Source organism: Pecten maximus, chromosome 17, assembly GCF_902652985.1.
Source record: "Pecten maximus chromosome 17, xPecMax1.1, whole genome shotgun sequence".
NCBI classification, from domain to species: domain Eukaryota; kingdom Metazoa; phylum Mollusca; class Bivalvia; order Pectinida; family Pectinidae; genus Pecten; species Pecten maximus.
Window position 1 is genome coordinate 9,830,175 of NC_047031.1, and position 27,242 is coordinate 9,857,416.

At 36.5% G+C, this 27,242-nt stretch overlaps 1 protein-coding gene across 1 annotated transcript; it reads right to left on the bottom strand.

Moving 5' to 3' along the window:
- Window positions 1-758: 758 nt before the first annotated feature.
- Window positions 759-22,989, bottom strand: LOC117315362 (sulfide:quinone oxidoreductase, mitochondrial-like). The gene is made up of 10 exons (XM_033869519.1): window positions 22,677-22,989; window positions 19,544-19,714; window positions 18,966-19,019; window positions 18,273-18,470; window positions 17,072-17,175; window positions 16,246-16,351; window positions 15,690-15,873; window positions 13,852-13,919; window positions 6,153-6,331; window positions 759-4,805 (listed from the first exon to the last, which is right to left on the bottom strand). Exons 1-10 carry the CDS (start codon window positions 22,878-22,880, stop codon window positions 4,727-4,729), a joined length of 1,347 nt encoding a protein of 448 aa, XP_033725410.1. The 5' UTR covers window positions 22,881-22,989; the 3' UTR covers window positions 759-4,726.
- Window positions 22,990-27,242: the final 4,253 nt, after the last annotated feature.

Genomic DNA, 27,242 nt, shown 5'->3' on the forward strand with positions numbered 1-27,242 from the left:
GAGTATTGTATCAGGGCAAGATTACACAGGGAATATTGTATCAGGGCAAGGTTACACAGGGAATATTGTATCAGGGCAAGGTTACACAGGGAGTATTGTATCAGGGCAAGATTACACAGGGAATATTGTATCAGGGCAAGATTACACAGGGAATATTGTATCAGGGCAAGGTTACACAGGGAATATTGTATCAGGGCAAGATTACACAGGGAATATCGTATCAGGGCAAGATGACACAGGGAGTATTGTATCAGGGCAAGATGACACAGGGAATATTGTATCAGGGCAAGGTTACACAGGGAGTATTGTATCAGGGCAAGATTACACAGGGAGTATTGTATCGGGGCAAGGTTACACAGGGAGTATTGTATCAGGGCAAGATTACACAGGGAGTATTGTATCGGGGCAAGGTTACACAGGGAGTATTGTATCGGGGCAAGGTTACACAGGGAGTATTGTATCAGGGCAAGGTTACACAGGGAGTATTGTATCAGGGCAAGGTTACACAGGGAATATTGTATCAGGGCAAGGTTACACAGGGAGTATTGTATCAGGGCAAGGTTACACAGGGAGTATTGTATCAGGGCAAGGTTACACAGGGAATATTGTATCAGGGCAAGATTACACAGGGAGTATTGTATCAGGGCAAGATGACACAGGGAGTATTGTATCAGGGCAAGGTTACACAGGGAATATTGTATCAGGGCAAGGTTACACAGGGAGTATTGTATCTTGATAACAAAATGCTCAAAAACATATCAATCAGAAATATTGTTTTATTTCTCAATCAACCTTTATTACCAAGAAAAGCAATACAAATGTTCTCCTTAGAATGAAGCATATAAACTGTCAGAACCCGGCAAAAGCACTCGTCCGCTCGTCTTGAGGAGTAGATTTTGCCGGCGGATGTCAACTAGTCCGTCGGACGAATAGAATTTTTCTATGTTATTTCAGTATTCAGTAATAAAATTGCTTAACAATCGATGCATTGTTAGTTATGTATTCTTTTTTGTGCGATTATTACTAAAAATAGTAAAATTTCTGCATGAAAGCAGGTATAAGTAGGCATATCTTCATCTGTAGATCGGAAGTCCATTTACGATGACCGATAACCTCCGAATGTTCTGGGTGACATGTAAGTATAATGGGTGTTGTCCGAGGATGTCTGAATAAAAATGGCTCAATGAAAATTGGATTATTTTTCCGGACTAGTGAATTCTTTGTTCGGACGAGTACTTTTAACCAGGCCACTAGTCCGATGGACGAGTGCTTATGAAAGTTTTTCCTAGGCCCTGACTGTGTTTAATACAGAATGCACTAGAAGCTTCAATGTGCTCAACCAGCAATTCATGTTACATGTATTAAAGCTCTTCTGAGAGACCACCTCTGTTGTGAAGTCACTTTTGAGCCTTTGAAGCTCATCTGTACATGTATATCAAAAACAGAAATGAAATCGAAACAAGATATAACAAATTTCATAGTTACAAAACTACCAAACAGGGGATAAAATCTTAGGAAAATAGCATGAAGTCTTTACACTCATTTCCAAAATAAATATGTCTCTTTCAGAAACTGGTTCTCAGAGAAAATGCATTATATTAAAATAGATTTGACATAAATACATGATTTTTATTTTTATTTTATGACTTTAACCACTTCTAACCTCTTTGGATTCACATGTAACATATTAAAGCAAAATGCTTAACACCAAAACACCTCACAGCTCTATCAGGTTCACCAGAAAGGCAGGAAGGTCAAAATATTCATCATGATCAACTGTAAAAATGTATCACATAAAAACAATTATATATAATTCTATAAATCAATAAAAGTTAAATCACCAGGGAAATGAAGAAAAATCGCAAAATAAATCATGAACATAATTATTACAATCATAACAAATATATTATCATATCATTGGTAAAAGCTATGTTAGTATGAATACATGTACTAATGATGTACATTGATATAAATCTCTGGCACATTTTTTCTCGTTCATTTTTTCATGTATGTAATAAAGTTCTAAAATCAAACTTTATTTTTTTTAGCAATTATGAAACAAGCAATAAAAACCTGTAAGTGGTTTTATAGAGGGAGGAAAGTACCTGGTGAAATAGCTAAGTGGTTGGGTAAATGACTTCTTCATGTTTTCATGTCAGATACAGAAATCAGACCCAACCACCTTGTAAAGGCCAGCTACATGTCCACTACACTTCCTAACCATCCCCACAATTGTAATTTGATACTTGTAACATTAAAAGCTCTACATGAAAAGTAAAGGTTTTATAATTATAGTGCACCGGTAAATCAAAAAAGGATAACAGTTACATTAATTAACAAGCATAATTAGATTATTAAAGCTAGATAAAAATCAGTATGCAGAATTTAAACCGTAATTCACATAATCAATATACAGCATTTCTACCATAATTCACATAATTGATATACAAAATGTACAGTATTTCAACCGTAATTCACATAATCAATATACAGTATCTCTACTGTATTTCACGTTCAGCACTTTGTAGAATCCATCAAAAACAGATTAATACCTAGAAAGTAATGATGAGACGTCTGTATTGATCTGAGGATTTTAAAAAAGATATATATTACGGGATTTAGTAAGATACAGCAGAGCTAAGTAAATAATATAAACTGTGTCCTACAGCTGTTTTGTCATTTTAATAGGACTTGTCAGTGATGTTAGAGATATCCTACAGCTATTTTGTCCTGTTAGGACTTGTCAGTGATGTTAGGGATATCCTACAGCTGTTTTGTCCTGTTAGGACATGTCAGTGACATTAGAGATATCCTACAGCTGTTTTGTCCTGTTAGGACATGTCAGGGATGCTAGAGGCCAGAAGAATCCTAGGGAAATCCAAATAGAATGAATGTTGAAATACAGAAAGGTAGGTAGCCCTTTAATCTAGTCAGAACATGAAATATAAGTTAGCATACTATAATATTAAAGTATTCTGACAAAAAGCTGGAGAGACAGTGATGAACATCAGACATATGGCACCTATGCATATCAGTTTGAAATACAAACTTTGACAATCTACTTGTGGTAAACTTACTGCACAAAATCCTAAAAAAACAATGAGATGTTACCATCCGAGAACAACCTATTACGAACACTGATCAGAAAATGACACAATTAATTCTAACAATAGGGTTTCTCTTAAAAACTCAACAAATATAATTATGCATTATTAATAAGGATATAGGATGGAGCAAAATTCACCTACAAAATGATTGTCTGACCCTGTCAATGTATAAAGCCACAGTGAAACACTTGTTCCAACACCTGTCTAATCTGACCATAAAGAAATGGCATCCTGTCCAATTTATCCATCCTGTCTAATACAACCACTGAATTATCCAGTAAATATCCTACCCAGGAATGCTAGTTGTTACATAACCTGATAGTGTGTATACCTGTTAGCCTGTCTAGTTCAAGAAATACATTACTGCTGTGACCTTCTTATAAAAAAATCTTTCCAAGTAAAAGCTTCAAGATGGAAAACATACTTCTTTGGTAAAATGATTTGTGCTACATTGGAACATCTCTGACTAAACCAATCTTTTACGGTACATGAATATTTGGCTGGTTTAGATAAAGTTCAGATTGGAGAAATGATCCATTTTGACCGGTCAGTATCCGAGGATAATATTAATCGGAAGACGATTTGTATCTATGAAGCAGTATCAATATTATAGAAGTTAATGATTACATAAAATACCGATTTCTATGGAAATTAAACACACTAGATCAATTGTAATACTGATTGCAAACTGGCGTATGCCATTGTTATGTAATTTTACAAGGCTTGTCATTAGCAATGACCTGGATCCGGCCTGTCACTACATCTCTGTGCTTATGGGGTAAGATAAGGGGTGTTTATTCATTGCAAACTTGGCATGGTTTTATAAATAAAATATTTTTATAATTCTGAACATTAACCAGTTCCTACCGATCTTATTCAAGACATCAATATTATATTTTAAGATGAAGCTTGATCTACTTTTAGCTTCCTTGTTGTATGTGAATCTGTCTGCTGCTAATATAACCTATTCAGGGCCTTTTGAAGATCAAATGTTCTACTTGCTTTCTTATGGTTAATAGACTGCACCTAGTCAATGATGCAAGGTAATTTGGTTTCATCTTGATTGTTTTGGTTATTGAATCATAATGCTCCTCCAGTCGTGGGTTGGTACCAATTTACCTACTTCACACGTATGCCCTAAACCAAGCCTACAACAATCGCCACAGAAGTATATTGGATACCGTATATTTTAACCATTTTGGATATAACATCGGTCTGGTATTCAGAATTCAGAGGGGTCGGTATTGGGAAGTTCATTATTACTATAATAAAGAAGGATCAATTCTGTACATTACCATTTCTATTGGTATAAAGAGGTGATCCGTTTTGAGAAGGAACAGTTTTGGGAAGTTGCACTGTATCAAATATTCACATTTTTTCATTGGCACACTTCAATGACCATTGTTTCTGGTTTACATTACATGTTTCAAATTCAGAATCTACTTATTATTAAGCATGATGTTATCTTTGAAAGGTCACAATTACCATGTAGCGTAACATCATAATACTCAGAGCTTTATCCATCGGTGAATAAATAAGACAAAAATACATTGTAATCCACACAGAAAATCTCCCTGTTAACACACAAGCATCAGGTAATGAAGTAGTGGTAGACGTGTTCACGCGGACGGTTTTTGTGATGACCCCATTCCTAGCCTCATTAATTTCCTGTACACACCAGGACCATTCCAGTATCCCCTGTAAGAAAATACAAAAATACTAAAAATATTCTGACAACGGCCCTTATGTAAACTGTAAAGAGCATTTTAATTTTTCTTTTCGTAATTTTATTTTTATGTTTTCATTTGTTTATTCTGGCCATCAAGGGATACACGAAACATTTAGCACATTTTCAATTTTAATGAATTGAACAATACATTGGTTTTAGCATGACGTTGGCGTTTAGGTTTATGCCTTATGCGAGAAGTGTTCTCCGATATAGTTCTGGCAAATATTTGACCTTAAGGTTTGTGCCCTACTTGAGAAGCATTTTCCAGTAAAGTTCTGGCATGACTTTGACCTTAAGTTGATGCCTTACTTGAGAAGCATTTTCCAGTATAGTTCTTGCATGTCTTTGACCTTAAGTTGGTGCCTTACTTGAGAAGCATTTTCCAGTATAGTTCTGGCAAATCTTTGACCTTAAGGTTTGTGCCTTACTTGAGAAGCATTTTCCAGTAAAGTTCTGGCATGACTTTGACCTTAAGGTTTGTGCCTTACTTGAGAAGCATTTTCCAGTATAGTTCTTGCATGTCTTTGACCTTAAGTTGGTGCCTTACTTGAGAAGCATTTTCCAGTATAGTTCTTGCATGTCTTTGACCTTAAGTTGGTGCCTTACTTGAGAAGCATTTTCCAGTATAGTTCTTGCATGTCTTTGACCTTAAGTTGGTGCCTTACTTGAGAAGCATTTTCCAGTAAAGTTCTGGCATGACTTTGACCTTAAGTTGGTGCCTTACTTGAGAAGCATTTTCCAGTATAGTTCTTGCATGTCTTTGACCTTAAGTTGGTGCCTTACTTGAGAAGCATTTTCCAGTATAGTTCTTGCATGTCTTTGACCTTAAGTTGGTGCCTTACTTGAGAAGCATTTTCCAGTAAAGTTCTGGCATGACTTTGACCTTAAGTTGGTGCCTTACTTGAGAAGCATTTTCCAGTATAGTTCTTGCATGTCTTTGACCTTAAGTTGGTGCCTTACTTGAGAAGCATTTTCCAGTATAGTTCTTGCATGTCTTTGACCTTAAGTTGGTGCCTTACTTGAGAAGCATTTTCCAGTAAAGTTCTGGCATGACTTTGACCTTAAGTTGGTGCCTTACTTGAGAAGCATTTTCCAGTATAGTTCTGGCATGTCTTTGACCTTAAGGTTTGTGCCTTACTTGAGAAGCATTTTCCAGTATAGTTCTGGCATGTCTTTGACCTTAAGTTGGTGCCTTACTTGAGAAGCATTTTCCAGTATAGTTCTGGCATGTCTTTGACCTTAAGTTGGTGCCTTACTTGAGAAGCATTTTCCAGTATAGTTCTGGCATGTCTTTGACCTTAAGGTTTGTGCCTTACTTGAGAAGCATTTTCCAGTATAGTTCTGGCATGACCTTGGCCTTAAGGTGGTACATAGTTGATCTCTCTTTGCCCTGATTTATAGGGAATGTCTCCAGCGGCTGCGCATCATAGTCAAACTCGGCCAGGATACACTTTCCTCGGCTGGTTATGAGTGGGCAGGAAGTATAGCCATCATACTGAAAATCACATCAAAATTACATCATACTGGAGGAAGAAATCACATCAAATATACATCATACTGGAAATCACATCAATATTACATCATATTGGAGGAAGAAATCACATCATACTCGAGGAAGTAATCACATCAAATTTACATTGTACTGGAGGAAGAAATCACATCAAAGTTACATCATACTGGAGGAAGTAATCACATCAAATTTACATCATACTGAAGGAATAAACCACATCGAAATTACATCGTTTTTTATTTCATATACTTAGTGACTATTCAATATTCTAGGAAAATATTGTTTTAACAAATAAAAGAGTTATCTCCCTTACACAAAATAATTTAAATTTTGGCATGTCATCAATTATTGTCTAGGAGCAGTTGTAGAGATGTTATATACTTAAACCATCATACATTTTTTCAAACATAAATACATCAGAAATTAAGTAATGAAGATGTGCTTGAAAATCCGCTGACAATAGGTTTTATCACACAGACTAAACTCTTATTTCACTTGAGGTTTTATCATACAGACTAAACTCTACCTTCACCCGAGGTTTTATCATACAGACTAAACTCTATCTACACCTGAGGTTTTATCATACAGACTAAACTCTATCTACACCTGAGGTTTTATCATACAGACTAAACTCTACCTTCACCCGAGGCTTTATCATACAGACTAAACTCTACCTTCACCCGAGGTTTTATCATACAGACTAAACTCTATCTACACCCAAGGTTTTATTATAAAGACTAAACTCTACCTTCATCTGAGGTTTTATCATACAGACCAAACCCTATCTACACCCGAGGTTTTATCATACAGATTAAACTCTACCTTCACCCGAGGTTTTATCATACAGACTAAACTCTACCTTCACCCGAGGTTTTATTATATAGACTAAACTCTATCTACATCTGAGGTTTTATCATACACACTAAACTCTACCTTCACCCGAGGTTTTATCATACACACTAAACTCTACCTTCACCCGAGGTTTTATCATACAGACTAAACTCTACCTTCACCCGAGGTTTTATCATACAGACTAAACTCTACCTTCACCCGAGGTTTTATCATACAGACTAAACTCTACCTTCACCCGAGGTTTTATTATATAGACTAAACTCTACCTTCACCCGAGGTTTTATCATACACACTAAACTCTACCTTCATCTGAGGTTTTATCATACAGACTAAACTCTACCTTCACCCGATTTTATCATACACACTAAACTCTACCTTCACCCGATTTTATCATACACACTAAACTCTACCTTCACCCGATTTTATCATACACACTAAACTCTACCTTCACCCGAGGTTTTATCATACACACTAAACTCTACCTTCACCCGATTTTATCATACACACTAAACTCTACCTTTATCTGAGGTTTTATCATACACACTAAACTCTACCTTCATCTGAGGTTTTATCATACACACTAAACTCTACCTTCACCCGAGGTTTTATCATACACACTAAACTCTACCTTCATCTGAGGTTTTATCATACAGACTAAACTCTACCTTCACCCGATTTTATCATACACACTAAACTCTATCTACACCCGAGGTTTTATCATACACACTAAACTCTACCTTCACCCGAGGTTTTATCATATAGACTAAACTCTACCTTCACTCGAGGTTTTATCATACACACTAAACTCTACCTTCACCCGAGGTTTTATCATACACACTAAACTCTACCTTCACCCGAGGTTTTATCATACACACTAAACTCTATCTACACCCGAGGTTTTATCATACACACTAAACTCTATCTACACCCGAGGTTTTATCATACACACTAAACTCTATCTACACCCGAGGTTTTATCATACACACTAAACTCTACCTTCACCCGAGGTTTTATCATACACACTAAACTCTACCTTCACCCGAGGTTTTATCATACACACTAAACTCTATCTACACCCGAGGTTTTATCATACACACTAAACTCTACCTTCACCCGAGGTTTTATCATACACACTAAACTCTATCTACACCCGAGGTTTTATCATATAGACTAAACTCTACCTACACCCGAGGTTTTATCATACACACTAAACTCTATCTACACCCGAGGTTTTATCATACACACTAAACTCTACCTTCACCCGAGGTTTTATCATACACACTAAACTCTACCTTCACCCGAGGTTTTATCATACACACTAAACTCTACCTTCACCCGAGGTTTTATCATATAGACTAAACTCTACCTTCACCCGAGGTTTTATCATATAGACTAAACTCTACCTTCACCCGAGGTTTTATCATATAGACTAAACTCTATCTACACCCGAGGTTTTATATACACACTAAACTACTCACCCGAGGTTTTATTATACACACTAAACTCTACCTTCACCCGAGGCTTTATCATACAGACTAAACTCTACCTTCACCCGAGGTTTTATCATATAGACTAAACTCTACCTTCACCCGAGGTTTTATCATACACACTAAACTCTACCTTCACCCGAGGTTTTATCATATAGACTAAACTCTACCTTCACCCGAGGTTTTATCAATAGACTAAACTCTACCTTCACCCGAGGTTTTATCATACACACTAAACTCTACCTTCACCCGAGGTTTTATCATATAGACTAAACTCTACCTTCACCCGAGGTTTTATCATATAGACTAAACTCTACCTTCACCCGAGGTTTTATTATACACACTAAACTCTACCTTCACCCGAGGTTTTATCATATAGACTAAACTCTACCTTCACCCGAGGTTTTATCATATAGACTAAACTCTACCTTCACCCGAGGTTTTATCATATAGACTAAACTCTACCTTCACCCGAGGTTTTATCATACACACTAAACTCTACCTTCACCCGAGGTTTTATCATATAGACTAAACTCTACCTTCACCCGAGGTTTTATCATACAGACTAAACTCTACCTTCACCCGAGGTTTTATCATACACACTAAACTCTACCTTCACCCGAGGTTTTATCATACACACTAAACTCTACCTTCACCCGAGGTTTTATCATATAGACTAAACTCTACCTTCACCCGAGGTTTTATCATACACACTAAACTCTACCTTCACCCGAGGTTTTATCATACAGACTAAACTCTACCTACACCCGAGGTTTTATTATACACACTAAACTCTACCTTCACCCGAGGTTTTATCATACAGACTAAACTCTACCTTCACCCGAGGTTTTATCATACACACTAAACTCTACCTTCACCCGAGGTTTTATCATACACACTAAACTCTACCTTCACCCGAGGTTTTATCATACACACTAAACTCTACCTTCACCCGAGGTTTTATCATACACACTAAACTCTACCTACACCCGAGGTTTTATATCATACACACTAAACTCTACCTTCACCCGAGGTTTTATCATACACACTAAACTCTATCTACACCCGAGGTTTTATCATACACACTAAACTCTATCTACACCCGAGGTTTTATCATACACACTAAACTCTACCTTCACCCGAGGTTTTATCATACACACTAAACTCTATCTACACCCGAGGTTTTATCATACACACTAAACTCTATCTACACCCGAGGTTTTATCATACACACTAAACTCTACCTACACCCGAGGTTTTATCATACAGACTAAACTCTATCTACACCCGAGGTTTTATCATACACACTAAACTCTACCTTCACCCGAGGTTTTATCATATAGACTAAACTCTACCTTCACCCGAGGTTTTATCATACAGACTAAACTCTATCTACACCCAAGGTTTTATTATACACACTAAACTCTACCTTCACCCGAGGTTTTATTATACACACTAAACTCTACCTTCACCCGAGGTTTTATCATATAGACTAAACTCTACCTTCACCCGAGGTTTTATCATATAGACTAAACTCTACCTTCACCCGAGGTTTTATCAGATAGACTAAACTCTACCTTCACCCGAGGTTTTATCATATAGACTAAACTCTACCTTCACCCGAGGTTTTATCATACACACTAAACTCTACCTTCACCCGAGGTTTTATCATACAGACTAAACTCTACCTTCACCCGAGGTTTTATCATACAGACTAAACTCTACCTTCACCCGAGGTTTTATCATACAGACTAAACTCTACCTTCACCCGAGGTTTTATTATATAGACTAAACTCTACCTTCACCCGAGGTTTTATCATACACACTAAACTCTACCTTCATCTGAGGTTTTATCATACAGACTAAACTCTACCTTCACCCGATTTTATCATACACACTAAACTCTACCTTCACCCGATTTTATCATACACACTAAACTCTACCTTCACCCGATTTTATCATACACACTAAACTCTACCTTCACCCGAGGTTTTATCATACACACTAAACTCTACCTTCACCCGATTTTATCATACACACTAAACTCTACCTTTATCTGAGGTTTTATCATACACACTAAACTCTACCTTCATCTGAGGTTTTATCATACACACTAAACTCTACCTTCACCCGAGGTTTTATCATACACACTAAACTCTACCTTCATCTGAGGTTTTATCATACAGACTAAACTCTACCTTCACCCGATTTTATCATACACACTAAACTCTATCTACACCCGAGGTTTTATCATACACACTAAACTCTACCTTCACCCGAGGTTTTATCATATAGACTAAACTCTACCTTCACTCGAGGTTTTATCATACACACTAAACTCTACCTTCACCCGAGGTTTTATCATACACACTAAACTCTACCTTCACCCGAGGTTTTATCATACACACTAAACTCTATCTACACCCGAGGTTTTATCATACACACTAAACTCTATCTACACCCGAGGTTTTATCATACACACTAAACTCTATCTACACCCGAGGTTTTATCATACACACTAAACTCTACCTTCACCCGAGGTTTTATCATACACACTAAACTCTACCTTCACCCGAGGTTTTATCATACACACTAAACTCTATCTACACCCGAGGTTTTATCATACACACTAAACTCTACCTTCACCCGAGGTTTTATCATACACACTAAACTCTATCTACACCCGAGGTTTTATCATATAGACTAAACTCTACCTACACCCGAGGTTTTATCATACACACTAAACTCTATCTACACCCGAGGTTTTATCATACACACTAAACTCTACCTTCACCCGAGGTTTTATCATACACACTAAACTCTACCTTCACCCGAGGTTTGATCATACACACTAAACTCTACCTTCACCCGAGGTTTTATCATATAGACTAAACTCTACCTTCACCCGAGGTTTTATCATATAGACTAAACTCTACCTTCACCCGAGGTTTTATCATATAGACTAAACTCTATCTACACCCGAGGTTTTATCATACACACTAAACTCTACCTTCACCCGAGGTTTTATCATATAGACTAAACTCTACCTTCACCCGAGGTTTTATCATATAGACTAAACTCTACCTTCACCCGAGGTTTTATCATACACACTAAACTCTACCTTCACCCGAGGTTTTATCATATAGACTAAACTCTACCTTCACCCGAGGTTTTATCATATAGACTAAACTCTACCTTCACCCGAGGTTTTATCATACAGACTAAACTCTACCTTCACCCGAGGTTTTATCATATAGACTAAACTCTACCTTCACCCGAGGTTTTATCATATAGACTAAACTCTACCTTCACCCGAGGTTTTATCATACACACTAAACTCTACCTTCACCCGAGGTTTTATCATATAGACTAAACTCTACCTTCACCCGAGGTTTTATCATATAGACTAAACTCTACCTTCACCCGAGGTTTTATCATATAGACTAAACTCTACCTTCACCCGAGGTTTTATCATACACACTAAACTCTACCTTCACCCGAGGTTTTATCATATAGACTAAACTCTACCTTCACCCGAGGTTTTATCATACAGACTAAACTCTACCTTCACCCGAGGTTTTATCATACACACTAAACTCTACCTTCACCCGAGGTTTTATCATACACACTAAACTCTACCTTCACCCGAGGTTTTATCATATAGACTAAACTCTACCTTCACCCGAGGTTTTATCATACACACTAAACTCTACCTTCACCCGAGGTTTTATCATACAGACTAAACTCTACCTTCACCCGAGGTTTTATCATATAGACTAAACTCTACCTTCACCCGAGGTTTTATCATACAGACTAAACTCTACCTTCACCCGAGGTTTTATCATACACACTAAACTCTACCTTCACCCGAGGTTTTATCATATAGACTAAACTCTACCTTCACCCGAGGTTTTATCATACACACTAAACTCTACCTTCACCCGAGGTTTTATCATACACACTAAACTCTACCTTCACCCGAGGTTTTATCATACTAGACTAAACTCTACCTTCACCCGAGGTTTTATCATACAGACTAAACTCTACCTTCACCCGAGGTTTTATCATACAGACTAAACTCTACCTTCACCCGAGGTTTTATCATACAGACTAAACTCTACCTTCACCCGAGGTTTTATCATACAGACTAAACTCTACCTTCACCCGAGGTTTTATCATACAGACTAAACTCTACCTTCACCCGAGGTTTTATCATACACACTAAACTCTACCTTCACCCGAGGTTTTATCATACAGACTAAACTCTACCTTCACCCGAGGTTTTATCATACAGACTAAACTCTACCTTCACCCGAGGTTTTATCATACACACTAAACTCTACCTTCACCCGAGGTTTTATCATACAGACTAAACTCTACCTTCACCCGAGGTTTTATCATACACACTAAACTCTACCTTCACCCGAGGTTTTATCATACACACTAAACTCTACCTTCACCCGAGGTTTTATCATATAGACTAAACTCTACCTTCACCCGAGGTTTTATCATACACACTAAACTCTACCTTCACCCGAGGTTTTATCATACACACTAAACTCTACCTTCACCCGAGGTTTTATCATACAGACTAAACTCTACCTTCACCCGAGGTTTTATCATACAGACTAAACTCTACCTTCACCCGAGGTTTTATCATACAGACTAAACTCTACCTTCACCCGAGGTTTTATCATACACACTAAACTCTACCTTCACCCGAGGTTTTATCATACACACTAAACTCTACCTTCACCCGAGGTTTTATCATACACACTAAACTCTACCTTCACCCGAGGTTTTATCATACAGACTAAACTCTACCTTCACCCGAGGTTTTATCATACAGACTAAACTCTACCTTCACCCGAGGTTTTATCATACAGACTAAACTCTACCTTCACCCGAGGTTTTATCATACAGACTAAACTCTATCTACACCCGCTACACCCGAGGTTTTATCATACACACTAAACTCTATCTACACCCGAGGTTTTATCATACAGACTAAACTCTACCTTCACCCGAGGTTTTATCATACAGACTAAACTCTATCTACACCCGAGGTTTTATCATACAGACTAAACTCTATCTACACCCGAGGTTTTATCATATAGACTAAACTCTACCTTCACCCGAGGTTTTATCATACACACTAAACTCTACCTTGGCCGACTGCTTCCCTTCTTTCATTACAGCCGACAGATTCCGCTCCAACACTCCACACTGGGCCGCTGAAACAATCAGGAAATAACTACTCAGATGTAATGTAGCCCCATCTTTATAACTTCATTGACACTATACATACTTGTAATGATTAAGGTTTTAAACAAGAGGCCCATGGGCCTTAACTGTCATCCGACTCTAAAGACCCTTGTTCCATTGTAGTATACATACTCATAAGCAAGTACAGGGGAACTTCGTTAACTCGAAGTCGACGGGACCACGAAAAAACTTCGAGTTATCCGAGTGTTCGAATTAAGTGAGTTATCATTTTTGGTGAAAAGTTTGGTCAATATTTGTCAACATTATATAATCATTATAACTTCGCTCTGTCGCTCATCAGTTTAGTGTGAAGACTGGTCAATACATGTAAATATATATGTAATGTTTCGTTATGTTACTTGTAATTTGGTGTAGTTTTGCGTTATACAGTCACGATAAAGTTTCTTTCACATAGTCACTTCAATAACGATCTGATGTGCAAGTCATGTTTGCAAAAGGTAAACGATAAAACGGAATTCGACAAAATAACAAGTTATCAATGTCAAAACAAATAACCGTTTAAGTTTAACACAGATTGCATACAAAACGTAACAGAACCATTACCTTTTATTGGACATATATAAAGAACTGTTTGATCGGCCTACTTACTTTTTATTGATAACCACGCAATTTCCATGTGTATTAGGACCGGAAGTTGGGCTGCGCATGTGCGTATAAAATGTTACTGTAACTGAGTTGGCCGTTACAGTTGTACTCTGAACACCTCGGTAGTAATTACGCTATTGTTTCAGCAGTTTAAAGATTTAATAGGCGCCGGTGACTGTGTCATTTCTACACCTGTAAAAACATCAGCCGGGTAGATCTACCGGTGTGTCAGAGATTAGTTCCGCTTGAGCGAACAGGGAAATTACCTGATGTAAGTAAAGCAGTACTTTTTATCACCAAGACTTGTTGTTATAAGATTCAACCGACAATTCCTTTTATGAATTTATGAAACACTTATAATAGCATGTAGGTTAGTAGTGCCGATATGTTCAGTATTACAAACGGAATTTAGCTCTTAAAAAATGTCGGCGTTTGCCATCGATCGACGAAAATTATACTTAGAGTTATTCGAACATTTCAAGTAGGATTTTTATTGTTGGGACCAAATTTTTACTTCGTATTATCCGAGTTTTTCGAGTTATCCGAATTCGAATTATCCGAGTTTTTTTTTACTAAGATAAAGAGAGAATCCGGCCGGGACCGGCGAGGTACTTCGAGGTAAGCGGGGTATTCGAGTTATCCGAGTTCAAGTTTACGAAGTTCCACTGTATAATGACTATTGGCCATGGTGGCCACCTTGGATTTTTGACCAATCTGGAAAACATCATATGGCAATTTCTTTCAACGGCAAATTGAGAATTTTCACATGATTTTGTTAGGGTATGGGTCCTTTTAACGGACCCCGTTTCTTTTGTAGGAAAATCCCTGCCATTCAAGGCTCTACTTGAAGCCCTGAATGCACTAATATATCTGGAGTACTCTAATTCTCCATTCTGATAATATTTCACTAACTTATACTCTACTACAAAATCCTTGAGTATTGGCCTTGGCCTTTGACCTTCTTTTTAAGTGATGGTCAAAGACACAGTCCATGTATGATGATATATTCAGTGAAATATATTTATCAGCCATAAAGTTGGACAAGAAAATATCAACAATGGGACATCTACAGTATCCTATAGCATTCATGGCCATGACTTTGCGCGTGACCTTGAGCATGCCCTTGACCTTACCAACAGCAGCAGCTGTCTTAGATGTGGGTGCACTGTTACAGTCACCAATGGCAAAGATATTTGGAAAGCTGTTGTGCTGCAGTGTCTCCTTGTTTACATCAACAAACCCTGCTTCATTCACGATGTCACTGGTACGAAGCTCGTCTGGCGTGGACATTGGTGGAGTCACATGTAGCATGTCATACTGTAAATAGCATACAATCAGCATTCATACAGCAGTATATTCAAATTAAAGCATCATGATGCTATTGAAATAGCATTAATTCTCAATATTGATCCTGAAGCAATAAAAGTAAAACAGATATTATGTATTGTAAGATTTGCATTGTATCACTTCTTAGAGAACACATAATACAGTATCGCTATCAGTGAAACTCCAACAAGAGTTTTTATTTCAAATAAATCAATAACACCTCAAAATTTCAGACTGAACTTTTGCAGTTGGGGAAGGGGTATATTTTGAGGATTAATGTGGTATTGGTATTGCACTACATGTCCGTAAACAACTTACTAAACAGTCTCATTAGCATCACTGCGGGGCTGTTAAATATCCTACCTTAAACACCTCCATTTCCCCTGGATTATCGAGGTTCTCAAACACGGCCTCACGCTCTGATGCACGAACCTCCACTAAATTCCTTTTGTAATTTACTTGGATATTTCTAAAACAAAACAAAAATTTGTCTATAACTTTTTTTTTCAAATCAATCTCCATCAGCCTGCAGTGACATTTCTAAAGTCTCATGGAAAACATTGAGCAAAGCATGAACTTTTAACTAGATGAGAGTTTAAAAAATAAGTCATTGTAATGTATTTGACATAGTTTCAATGGAAAAATAGAATTTCTCTTTAGACAAGTGAGCTAATGGTACAGGTAATGAAGACCAAGGGCATATAGTGAACAACAGATCCAAGACTGCTCCACCAATGAATGATTGCGATAGCTAGTGCGGTAGTGGAACTCTAGCCAGGTTTGTAGGGAAACTCTAACCAGGTTTGTAGGGAAAGTCTAACCAGGTTTGTAGGGAAACGCTAACCAGGTTTGTAGTGGAACTCTAGCCAGGTTTGTAGGGAAACTCTAAGCAGGTTTGTAGGGAAACTTTAACCAGGTTTGTAGTGGAACTCTAGCCAGGTTTGTAGGGAAACTTTAACCAGGTTTGTAGTGAAACTCTAACCAGGTTTGTAGGGAAAGTCTAACCAGGTTTGTAGGGAAACTCTAGCCAGGTTTGTAGGGAAAGTCTAACCAGGTTTGTAGGGAAACTCTAGCCAGGTTTGTAGGGAAAGTCTAAACAGGTTTGTAGGGAAACTCTAGCCAGGTTTGTAGGGAAACTCTAACCAGGTTTGTAGGGAAACTTTAGCTAATATGGTAGAATTTTAGTTACCTGGATTCTACGACTTTCAGAAGACTTTCTGCATATTTTTTTACACCAAATATTACACCAAGGGATGTGTTGAATATTACATTTGTATCTTTTCTTGTGTTGTTCTGAAATGAAGAAAAAACAATGATTTGCTCTTCTGAAAATTTTTTGCCAGCATGAAAATAGAATTACTACAAACTATAATAATACAACTAACCTGAAAGCAAAGCTGTAACCTTAATTCTGAAATAAATACTGATAGGAATTTTATTACACATTTGTAATGTGTGACCTTGAAGGTAAGGCAATGTCATTCATTTGAACAAATTTTCAGTCTGTTATCAAAGCATGTAACTATTCCAGTATCATGACTGCTATTGGCCCAATTTCATGGCTATGAACATCTTGCTTAATAAGACGATTTTGTTTAAAGATTCTAACATACTTGACCCCTGTGACCATGAAAGTAAGTCAATGTCATTCATCTGAACATTGATAAATGAAAAAAAGTTGATTGAAAAGATTTTAACACATTTGACCCCTGTGACCTTGAAAGTAATCAAGGTCATTCATTTGAAAAAAAGTTGGTAGCCCTTCATCCCAGCATGATGCTGACCAAATATCAGGTCCCTGGGCCACTTGGTTATTAAGAAGTTGAAAATATAATTTTTGACCTTGGTCTGACCTATTGGCCTGCATCTTTAGTCAGCTGACTCTGTGTTTAATTCTGAGTAACTTAGATTGATAACAAAACTTTGATTGTTAAAAAGACACAAAATTTGACTTTGACCTTTGAACCTGTGACTTTGACCTTTGACCCAGTGACCTTGACCTTTGTTCAGATCAAGCCTTTTTTGAGTTCCAACCATTTTCATTTTATTGTGACATAGCAAAATGTTCATTAGTTAAAAGATACACAAAATTTATCCTTGACCTTTGGACCAAATGACCTTGGTTTTTTACATGGATGGACAGATGGACGGGTGATGGTGGGCTAGAAAGTTTCATGAGGTGGTGTGCCATGTAGCAAAACAACTTTGATCTACATCAAAGCTTTTAGTCACACTTTGGGAATGGGTTAACCTCAGTTATCATCTGCCAAATAATTTCACATCTGTTGAGGGGACTGTAATTTACCAAATTGCATCGTTTTTTTCAATTCTATTAATCTGTGTAAAAAACCTCTTTTTATCAGTTAACTTTACCACAGGTCTTGTCTCACCTTTCTGAAAAGTTCCTCGGCAAGATACATAATCTTCTGGGGAGCACCGGCACATTTGATTGGTGTGTTTGGAAAGGTGAAGATGGCATTACCTCCCTTGAATCTCTGTATGGCAGGATAGGTGTTTACCACTGTCTTAGTCCAATAGTTTGATACAACCTGGGGGTCAAGGTCGAATGCTTCTGGAAGTCCCTTAATCTGAAGGCAGCAAACGATGTGTTAATATAGACTCACTGAGAACCCGAAAAGAAATCCATATTCCATAATAATATCTAAAAGATTATTTTCAGTTCAAACACAAAGTAGAACCAACCCTGATTTCTGTAGCTGAAAGTGAGAATAAGTAATTGACTGGCAGATGGAATGTTACTACCCTTATGACCCTAGAAAGTTACTACATAGTGTCTAAAAACCTTATCATAATACATATATATGTATATCGTCTAAAAACCTTTTATAATACATACATCGCCTACAAACCTTCTAGAATACATTTATTGCCTACAAAGTACAAACCTTATTATGCAAACTTTATTACAATACATGTAGTTCATTGCCTACAAAACTTATTACAATACATTGTGTATAAACCTTCTATTATGCGAACCTTATTATAATAGATTTAGTACCTTCTAACCTTATTATAATAGATTTAGTACCTTCTAACCTTATTACAATATACTGCCTACAAACCTTATCAAAGTTCAGCTGCAATCCCATAGCAACCACCAAGTAGTCATACCCAACCTAGAAATGAGATAGTTAGATAGTACAAGATAGCAATCATAATAATCATGAAATACTGAATTCAATATAATTTTTCTGTTTGATCAGTTGTTCTGTATCTGCAACAAGCTAATGCAATACCTTGTAGGCCTGTATATTTGGGTCTAGATTTACTGTTTGCTGAAATTTTTGCCAATATTAACTTGAATAAATCAAACTCAAGCCTATTTTCTGAGGAAAAATCACGAATTATTTGAACAGGTTCAACAACATTTATTTAATTCTGTTCAAACTGACTGAAATTCCACAAAATCCCATATTCAATATTCCATGATAATGTACAGCTTTAGCTATACAAATGTACTACCAGTATAACAATACAATTGTTATGTTGTTATTACCTGTATGTTTAATTTCCTACCTCTGGTCTAATTTTTTCTTATATCCTTAATTAAAGAGTTATTAGAGCTCTAACTGTTACAACTTCTTTGCAGTATAAATACCCCTGACAGAATTTTAAGGTATTCAACGAAGAAAAGCTATACCTCTTCTCCACTGGCTGTTGTGACTTTCTGGTTGACGGGGTCAAATTTGACGGCCTTTGATTCAATCCAATCACATTTGGCTGGCAAGACTGATTTCATTGGTCGTGTGGCATCAGACAGTGACTTTATTCCTCCACCTACTAGTGTGAACATTGGCTGGTAGTAATGGTGCTGTCAAACAAATCAAAACCACAGTAACAACTAACAACTAAGACTAGTGCTGTCAAACAAAATGAAACGTCAGTAACAACTTAGAATTAGTGCTGTCAAACAAAACAAAACCAAAAACAAAACCACAGTAATGACTTAGAATTGGTGCTGCAAAACAAAACCAATGCATGGTATCGATTAGAATCGGTCTGAAAAATATAATATCTATTTGACCTTTGACCTTGAGGTCAAGGTCAGTGACCTACAGCAGTGCTTGCAATATCATCATCTTTAGAGATACAACTATGCTACAATTTCAATCAACATATCTTCAAATATATGTAGAAGCTTGGTCTGGACAAAAAATTGCTCAAAAAATTTGCTTTTGTTTGACCTTGAGCTCAAAGGTTGCAAAGACATAACTGCAGTACACTGACATTGGTTGTAGGTGATGTAAGCATGCTTTTAGTTTTTTTATCAAAATAATGGTTTAGAAGTTAAGGCCCTGAGAAGTATGGGAAAGTTTGCACTTATTTGACCTTTAACCTTATTTGACCTTTAACATTGAGTTAAAGGTCACAGTGACCTTATTATGGCAGTGCACTGCACATTGACTAAAGATGGTGCAAGTTTCCTCAACAGATATCTTCCAAAAGTTCAGAAGTTATGGCCCAGACAAGAAATTATTATTAGAAGAAACAAGAGCTCACCTGGGTATTTCAGTAATTATGGCAAAATAATCTAATTTAAGTAATATTTCAACAATGGTTCAAACTACAGATGGACTAAATTCTGTCATTCTTGAAAAAGGAAAAGGTTTTTTTTTGCTATATTCCCCCTACTGGTCCCCCTTATTCCTGCCTCAAGAGTGTCACATCCTTTATTTATACATTATATCTCATTTGGCCAATAATACTCCGGACCAAATTTTTTCAAGATCCATTCAATTGTTCAGGACAAGCAGTGATTTAAATGATATACATTTGTACTTCTATTTCCCCTATTGGACACAGCCCCTCCCCTCCTAATGGAATGACATTGTTCATTTATACAATGTTAGATTTTCTTTACCCAATAATGCTCCAGACAAAATTTCATCAAAATGCATGGAGTTGTTCAGGACAAGTAGGGATTTAAAGGATTAACCTCAATTTCCCCAATTGGGCCCTGCCACTCCAACCGAAGGGAGCCACACTCTTTGTTTATACAGCTTTAGTTCTATCTTGCCCAATAATTCTCCAGACCAAAGTTCATCAAAATCCATTCAGGTGTTCAGGACTAGTAAGGATATAAAGGATTTACCTCAATTTCCCCTATTGGGCCCTGCCCCTCTGGCCCCAGGAGAGGTATAACCTCTGTTTATACAATGTAAGACCTCCCTTGCCGAATAATGCTCCACACTAAATTTCATCAAAATCCATTCAGGCATTCAGGACAAGTAGGGATTTAAAATATTTACCTCAATTTCCCCTAGTGGCCCCAGAGGAGCCACACTGTCAATTTATACAAAGTTTGATCTCAGTGCCTAATAATGATCCAGACCAAAATTCATTTAAATCCATTCAGGTTTTCACTAGTTTTAGAATAGGTGAGCTAAAAAATGTTAATATTATTACAAAGGGCAATAACTCTCTTAGTTACGGTCGAATAATTTCCATTTTCAAACTCATCTGAGATCTTGTCCATACATAGCTGCGTACAAAGTCTCATCAAACTTGGCTGATATGTACTACAGTTAAGGAGGTCACAAGGTCCAATAATAACATCATTACAAAGGGCAATAACTCTGTACGCTACTGTCGATTAATTTCCATATTTTCCAAATTGTCCAGAGATCTTTTTGATCTATATTATGACTGCATACAAATTAAAGTTTCATCAAACTTGGTTGATATTCACTCAAGTTATCATGTTTACAAGTTATTGTTGATGGACGGTCCGACAGATGGACTTACACAGGAGTCGACAGGACTATGTCATAAGCTCACCTATGGTCCTATGGACTTCATAATTATATTATTACCTATATATAAACATAATACTCGCAGAAAAGATTTCACCTTAGGGCAAATCTTTCGCCCATGTTAAATTATTTGACCTTAAAAGACAATAAAGATGCTGTTTTACATAGGGGCAGAAGAATTGCCCTTAAGGTCAAATCTTTTACCCAAACTGTCCCAAAGTATAAAAAAAAATTGTCCATTTGTTATTATTTTTTAACATGAGCTATGAGAAGACATCATTAATAATGGCAAAGGTTTTTTGTCCTTAAGTGATTTTTTTTTTCGTTATGTACAATTTATTTCACTTCAGGTAAAAAAAACTTGACATTATGTTCATAATGACAAAAGTTTTGTTACCTTAAGGAAAATAAATGGGTTTTTGCCATTCTGTGCATTTTATTTACCTCAAGGTAAACAAAAGTTTGCCAATATGCAAATATTGCCAAAGTTGTTTGGCCTTAGGTAAATATTTGTTTGCTAATATGTGACCCTATCATATTTATCTATGCTTAAGGTTCAAAAGATTTGACCTGAAGTGATTTTACGTTAAGGTAAAATCATTTGATGTTAAGGTAAAACCAGAGACATATATATGTCTCTGGTAAAACACACTTTAGGGTTGCCCTTCCGCCTAAAATCAAATATTTTTCTCATAAGTATTGGCTAATTTGGCTGATTTGCTCCAGTTTCAAACCAAATTTTGTTAAAATCAAAATTGGCGGAAGGAGTTGCGTTTTACATAAAGTGTACACACGGTACACGCCGGACGCTCGCCGACGGACGACAGACGATTGGCTAAGATTATAGGTATAAAACTATAAATATATCGAGCCCGATAACGCATGAAATCTTAATCGGTTAAAGACCTAAGGCCGAGGTCACAACTCTGTCATACGATAACAGCAGAAATAAAAGTAGCCTGAGTCATTTGATTCTATCCGTTAAAAAATATCCATTACAACAGTTTCGTAGAATATTACCTGACAAGGCTCAATAACTGCCACATTTCCTGCTCCGAGTTTTTTAACGAATTTAGAGGCAACCGCACAACCCCCTGAACCACCACCAACGACTACGAGTTTGTAGTTCTTCTGGGCGATGACAGCGGTCGAAAAATGTCTTGACCTGGTTTTCAGTCCCTCTAAAATAACGAGTCGGGAATGTTGAAGAACGTTGACAGCCATGTTCGTTTGATTTTCTCTAACTGTACCCAGGCCAGCGATGTCGTCTGCCGAGTGAGAACGAGACCTGTGTTAGTTTACTTCGTCACGCCTGGGTAGCACACATGTGGAACGTGCCTTCGGTGACCCGGAAGTTGTACAGCAAGGTTATAGCAGGTCAAATGTACGCGTATAGGCCTACCTTACACAAGCTCACGTTCTACGTACTGAATAGGTTAGACCACAGACTTACGTAATCTGTAAGTCTTTGTGTTTACCTAAAACAACATTGATTTATTACATGTAACTGATTTTTTGGCCAACATAGAATTAAAGCTGCTAAAATCACAGGGACTTGAGAAATTAGTTACAGTCTACATGTATATGTATTTAGTTTAAACAATATTTTTTATTAACATTCAACTACACACATCACAATACCAATCATATGTACATATAGGATCTGACCTCCCCTAGTGTGTATAGCACATTTTGAGACGTTTTGGGGCTAGATTAAAATCCGGGGGTGTCATTTTTACCAAATTTTAACCCAGCCCCCAAAACGTCTCAAAATGTACTATACACACTGGGGAATATCCAAATAAACGTAGACTGTAACAAATTCTCAAGTCCCTGTGGAACTGATAATGTGTTACAGTCATTGTCACAGGGATCTGATAATTTGCTTGTCTAGGCGATGATTCTCTTTCTCGCTCTCTCTTTTTCGTTTTTTTTCGTTACTCATTTTTTTTCAGTAAAAAATAGATCTAGTAGTTGCTTTTGCATAGGGCCTACAAGCATACATGGTAGCGACGCCATTGTGATGTATGCTTCAATATAGACTGAATAGGGTATGGTGGCCTAACTTCGACCACTTGGGTATCTTCTGTTATATATATGGTATATATATATATATATTATCAACCATCAAGTGTGTATCCGGAATTAATCAATATCACCTTTTTATGTTAGTATGTTTATTGTTCCGTAATTTGTGTCCGTCCATCACCGGAAGTTGTTTTTATGTTTAGTTGAAGAAAAATAAAATAAAAGTTGGAGGCACCACGTGTTAGAGATTTTATATTGTACACACAGCCAAGCAAACCCCAAACACAACATGGTGGAGAATCCAAATCCTGGATGACAATGTGAGTGACATCAGAAACCGTCAGCTGTTGCTGACGAGTTCGTATTGTAGATAATGTAAATAATATGTGTCGGTGATGGAGCACGTGGTTCGTCTGTTGAAACTTGAAAGTGTCGTCAATCGTCATGTAATTGTTTGAACTTTTGATTTTTTTTTGTCTTCGTGAAATCAACAAAATCCCAGGACACACCCATATATAGTTTTGTAAGAAATCATCGTCATGTGTCTGTAAGAACGTCAACATGATTGGACAAATCCGTCGAATGGAGAAGTGCTGGTACTAGTACAACTGCACAGGCTACCTGAAGTTCCGCCATGATCTGGACGGGCAATCTACACTAACAGTGACGATGAACACATGAAACGTATCATTTAGTTTCATTTATTTATCAACATCCATTAATATGTATCTATATATGAAGATCACCATCTCTGATGTGGTGAACCGACGTTGTTTATATGTGTTTCGTCAAGTAACTTTCCAGTGACATACTAGGAGTGTGCATGTGACCACCATTCTCGTACCCTCTGTGATCCTTTCCTTTGAAGATGATGTCGAGTCCTAGGCCTACTGTCAAGGAAGTTTTAGAGTTTTATAGTAACTTTCCTGATTGCTGAATTAATAATAACATCAAAATCCAGTTCAACATGTTGACTTTGAAAAAAGTTTTTAGCTATGATCACTTCAGATCAGGTTTCAGTGTATTGAACAATGCCTTTGGACACACAGTCAAGATTCATTTGAAAAAAAATTTAGTGCATTAAACATTTAATGTTGTGATATCTTAGTTAACTGATACATATTGATTGTCTTTAAAATAAGTGGTTTATTATCATTAACATTGCAATTGAAACACTAGATATCATATACCTTATAAATTTGTTTTTTGATACATCAGTATTCCATAATAGTATATTTTACCTTTTATCTAGCTCTTGATTTGTCAGTGTTTTAACATTATTATTACCCTCTAGTCATGACAATACAGTATTATATTGCACAACATCATTGTTTTCTAAATGTTAATGAATGTTTTTCTCAGATAAATTATATCGGAAATATACTATAATTTTCAAGAGCGAAATCTCTGCTGATATTACTGTGGATCACATGTCATATTTGGTTAACATTTTTAAAGTATGAGCATATAATCAATAAGTATGTCAACTGTATTATGTAGTTACATGGATTTCGGGTAGTATTATATTGTACATTGTAATGTTTTTGGAACTTTGGTGATTTCATGCTGGTACTATTTGGTAGTAATTGATATATGTTATGATATTGTGATTATTTATGAACCACAAGGCCATGCCGAGATATTTTTCAGCGCATATACATGTATAGCTACGGTAAGGCTGATAGGGATAGATATAAAGCTGGCAGGTTAATGTATATTTTGTGTAATTATTGCAAGTTTTATTATGGTCAATTTCTCTATAACTTTAAATCACATGGTCTTAGGACGAAACATGATGATACTGTAATAGTAAACAGTTAGTTGAGTATTGCCAGAACAAACTATAAATTGATGACTGACATTTATGTATGTATTTTAATTTGTATTGTTGAATCTTGAGCTTGATAAAATGTTAACTAAATAAATGCTACTTATAAAACTTTATATTAATATCCAATTTAATTACTCCATCCTTAAAACTGCATTGGTACTAATAGCCGAGACTTGTATAACCATGGTTAAAAGTTCTTTGACTATATAAAACTTTTATTTCCATTTTTACCAGAAAATGTTATTATAAGATATAAAGTGATAGAATTGACAAATTGTTCAGACAATTTATCAGAGTGTGATTGTGTACTTGTAGTTTGGCGCCAGCTCAAGTGATTCTAAGAGGTTAGTGTGTAAATTTGGTCTGCAGTAATTTCTCATTTTTACCAAATTATATTTTGAGTATTCGCATTCAGTAACTTTGACACAACTATATAATAATTATGTTTTGAAAGGTCCTTTGTCTACTGCGATATGTCCTGTTCTCTTTTTATAAAACAAATCATGCACATGTTCATATTTTTTTTTTTAAATTGAATACTCTTGTAAAGTTAGAATACTCACTTGATGGTAACTATTTCAAAATTGGGGACCAATTTTTGTTTTGCGGGGGGATGTTATATATATGGTATATATATATATATATTATCAACCATCAAGTGTGTATCCGGAATTAATCAATATCACCTTTTTATGTTAGTATGTTTATTGTTCCGTAATTTGTGTCCGTCCATCACCGGAAGTTGTTTTTATGTTTAGTTGAAGAAAAATAAAATAAAAGTTGGAGGCACCACGTGTTAGAGATTTTATATTGTACACACAGCCAAGCAAACCCCAAACACAACACTTCGACCATTTTTAGAAGTATCCCATGCTTAATAAATACATACTAATCACAATGAACTGACTTGGGGCATTCGATATATATATGAAGGGTGAATTCAATCTCGTTTGTACAGTAGTCATGACAACCATATCGTTTTTGATACTTTGTGGTATTTCGTTGACTTCCGGTTGCAGGGTTCCGACCCGCGGAATTTCGAAAGGTTAGACCCGCCCTACCCTACAGCCATACTGTGTTTTGTGGATAGAGATTTTGTGATCGTTTTACAACATACACCAAGAGACTTCTACCGCAACGAAAGGATAATATCATTATAGTGTTGACCTTAGGCTTACGATTTTCCATTTTTACGGCAATTTTTTTTCTTATTTCAGCATAAGTAGGTTTTACATGTATATATAAGTTTTGTCACGTGCATTGCTAGTTTTATTATAAATCATGGGGCCGTTTCTCTCGCAACAAAAAACTGTACACGTATATTTCGGATGGAATATATACAGTATGCAATTTCCACTGTGACACCCTATAACTTTACAAGTTGTAATGAGCGTAATATAAATTTAAGGTGACCTATGTCTGACACTGTTTCTGGTTTCTTTAGACTGAAGAGTAGTTAGACTTTCTGAAAGTATTCCTGCCGGTCTGTCAGATTTAGTTTGGTCAATTATTCTTAACGCTTTAATTACTGACTGGAGTAAACCGAACATTTCAAGACGTAATATCGGGGTAGACAACTCCAATCCCGAATATGCCTATTGTTTTTAGTGATTTTCGGATGCTTATTGTAGCCAAAAGCATGATAAGTTAAATTCATTTCAATTCCTCCGCTAGGGATCGAACCCGGGTCCTCTGGATTACTAGTCTCATGCTAACCGATCGAGCTA

Excerpts from the sequence above, each read along its gene's own strand:
- LOC117315362 (XM_033869519.1), bottom strand. The coding sequence starts at position 22,880 with ATGGCTGTCAACGTTCTTCAACATTCCCGACTCGTTATTTTAGAGGGA. Across the intron at positions 17,176-18,272 it reads CCGAGGAACTTTTCAGAAAG|AACAACACAAGAAAAGATAC; the intron begins GTGAGACAAGAC and ends TCTTCATTTCAG. Across the intron at positions 15,874-16,245 it reads GGGAAATGGAGGTGTTTAAG|TATGACATGCTACATGTGAC; the intron begins GTAGGATATTTA and ends TGCTATTTACAG.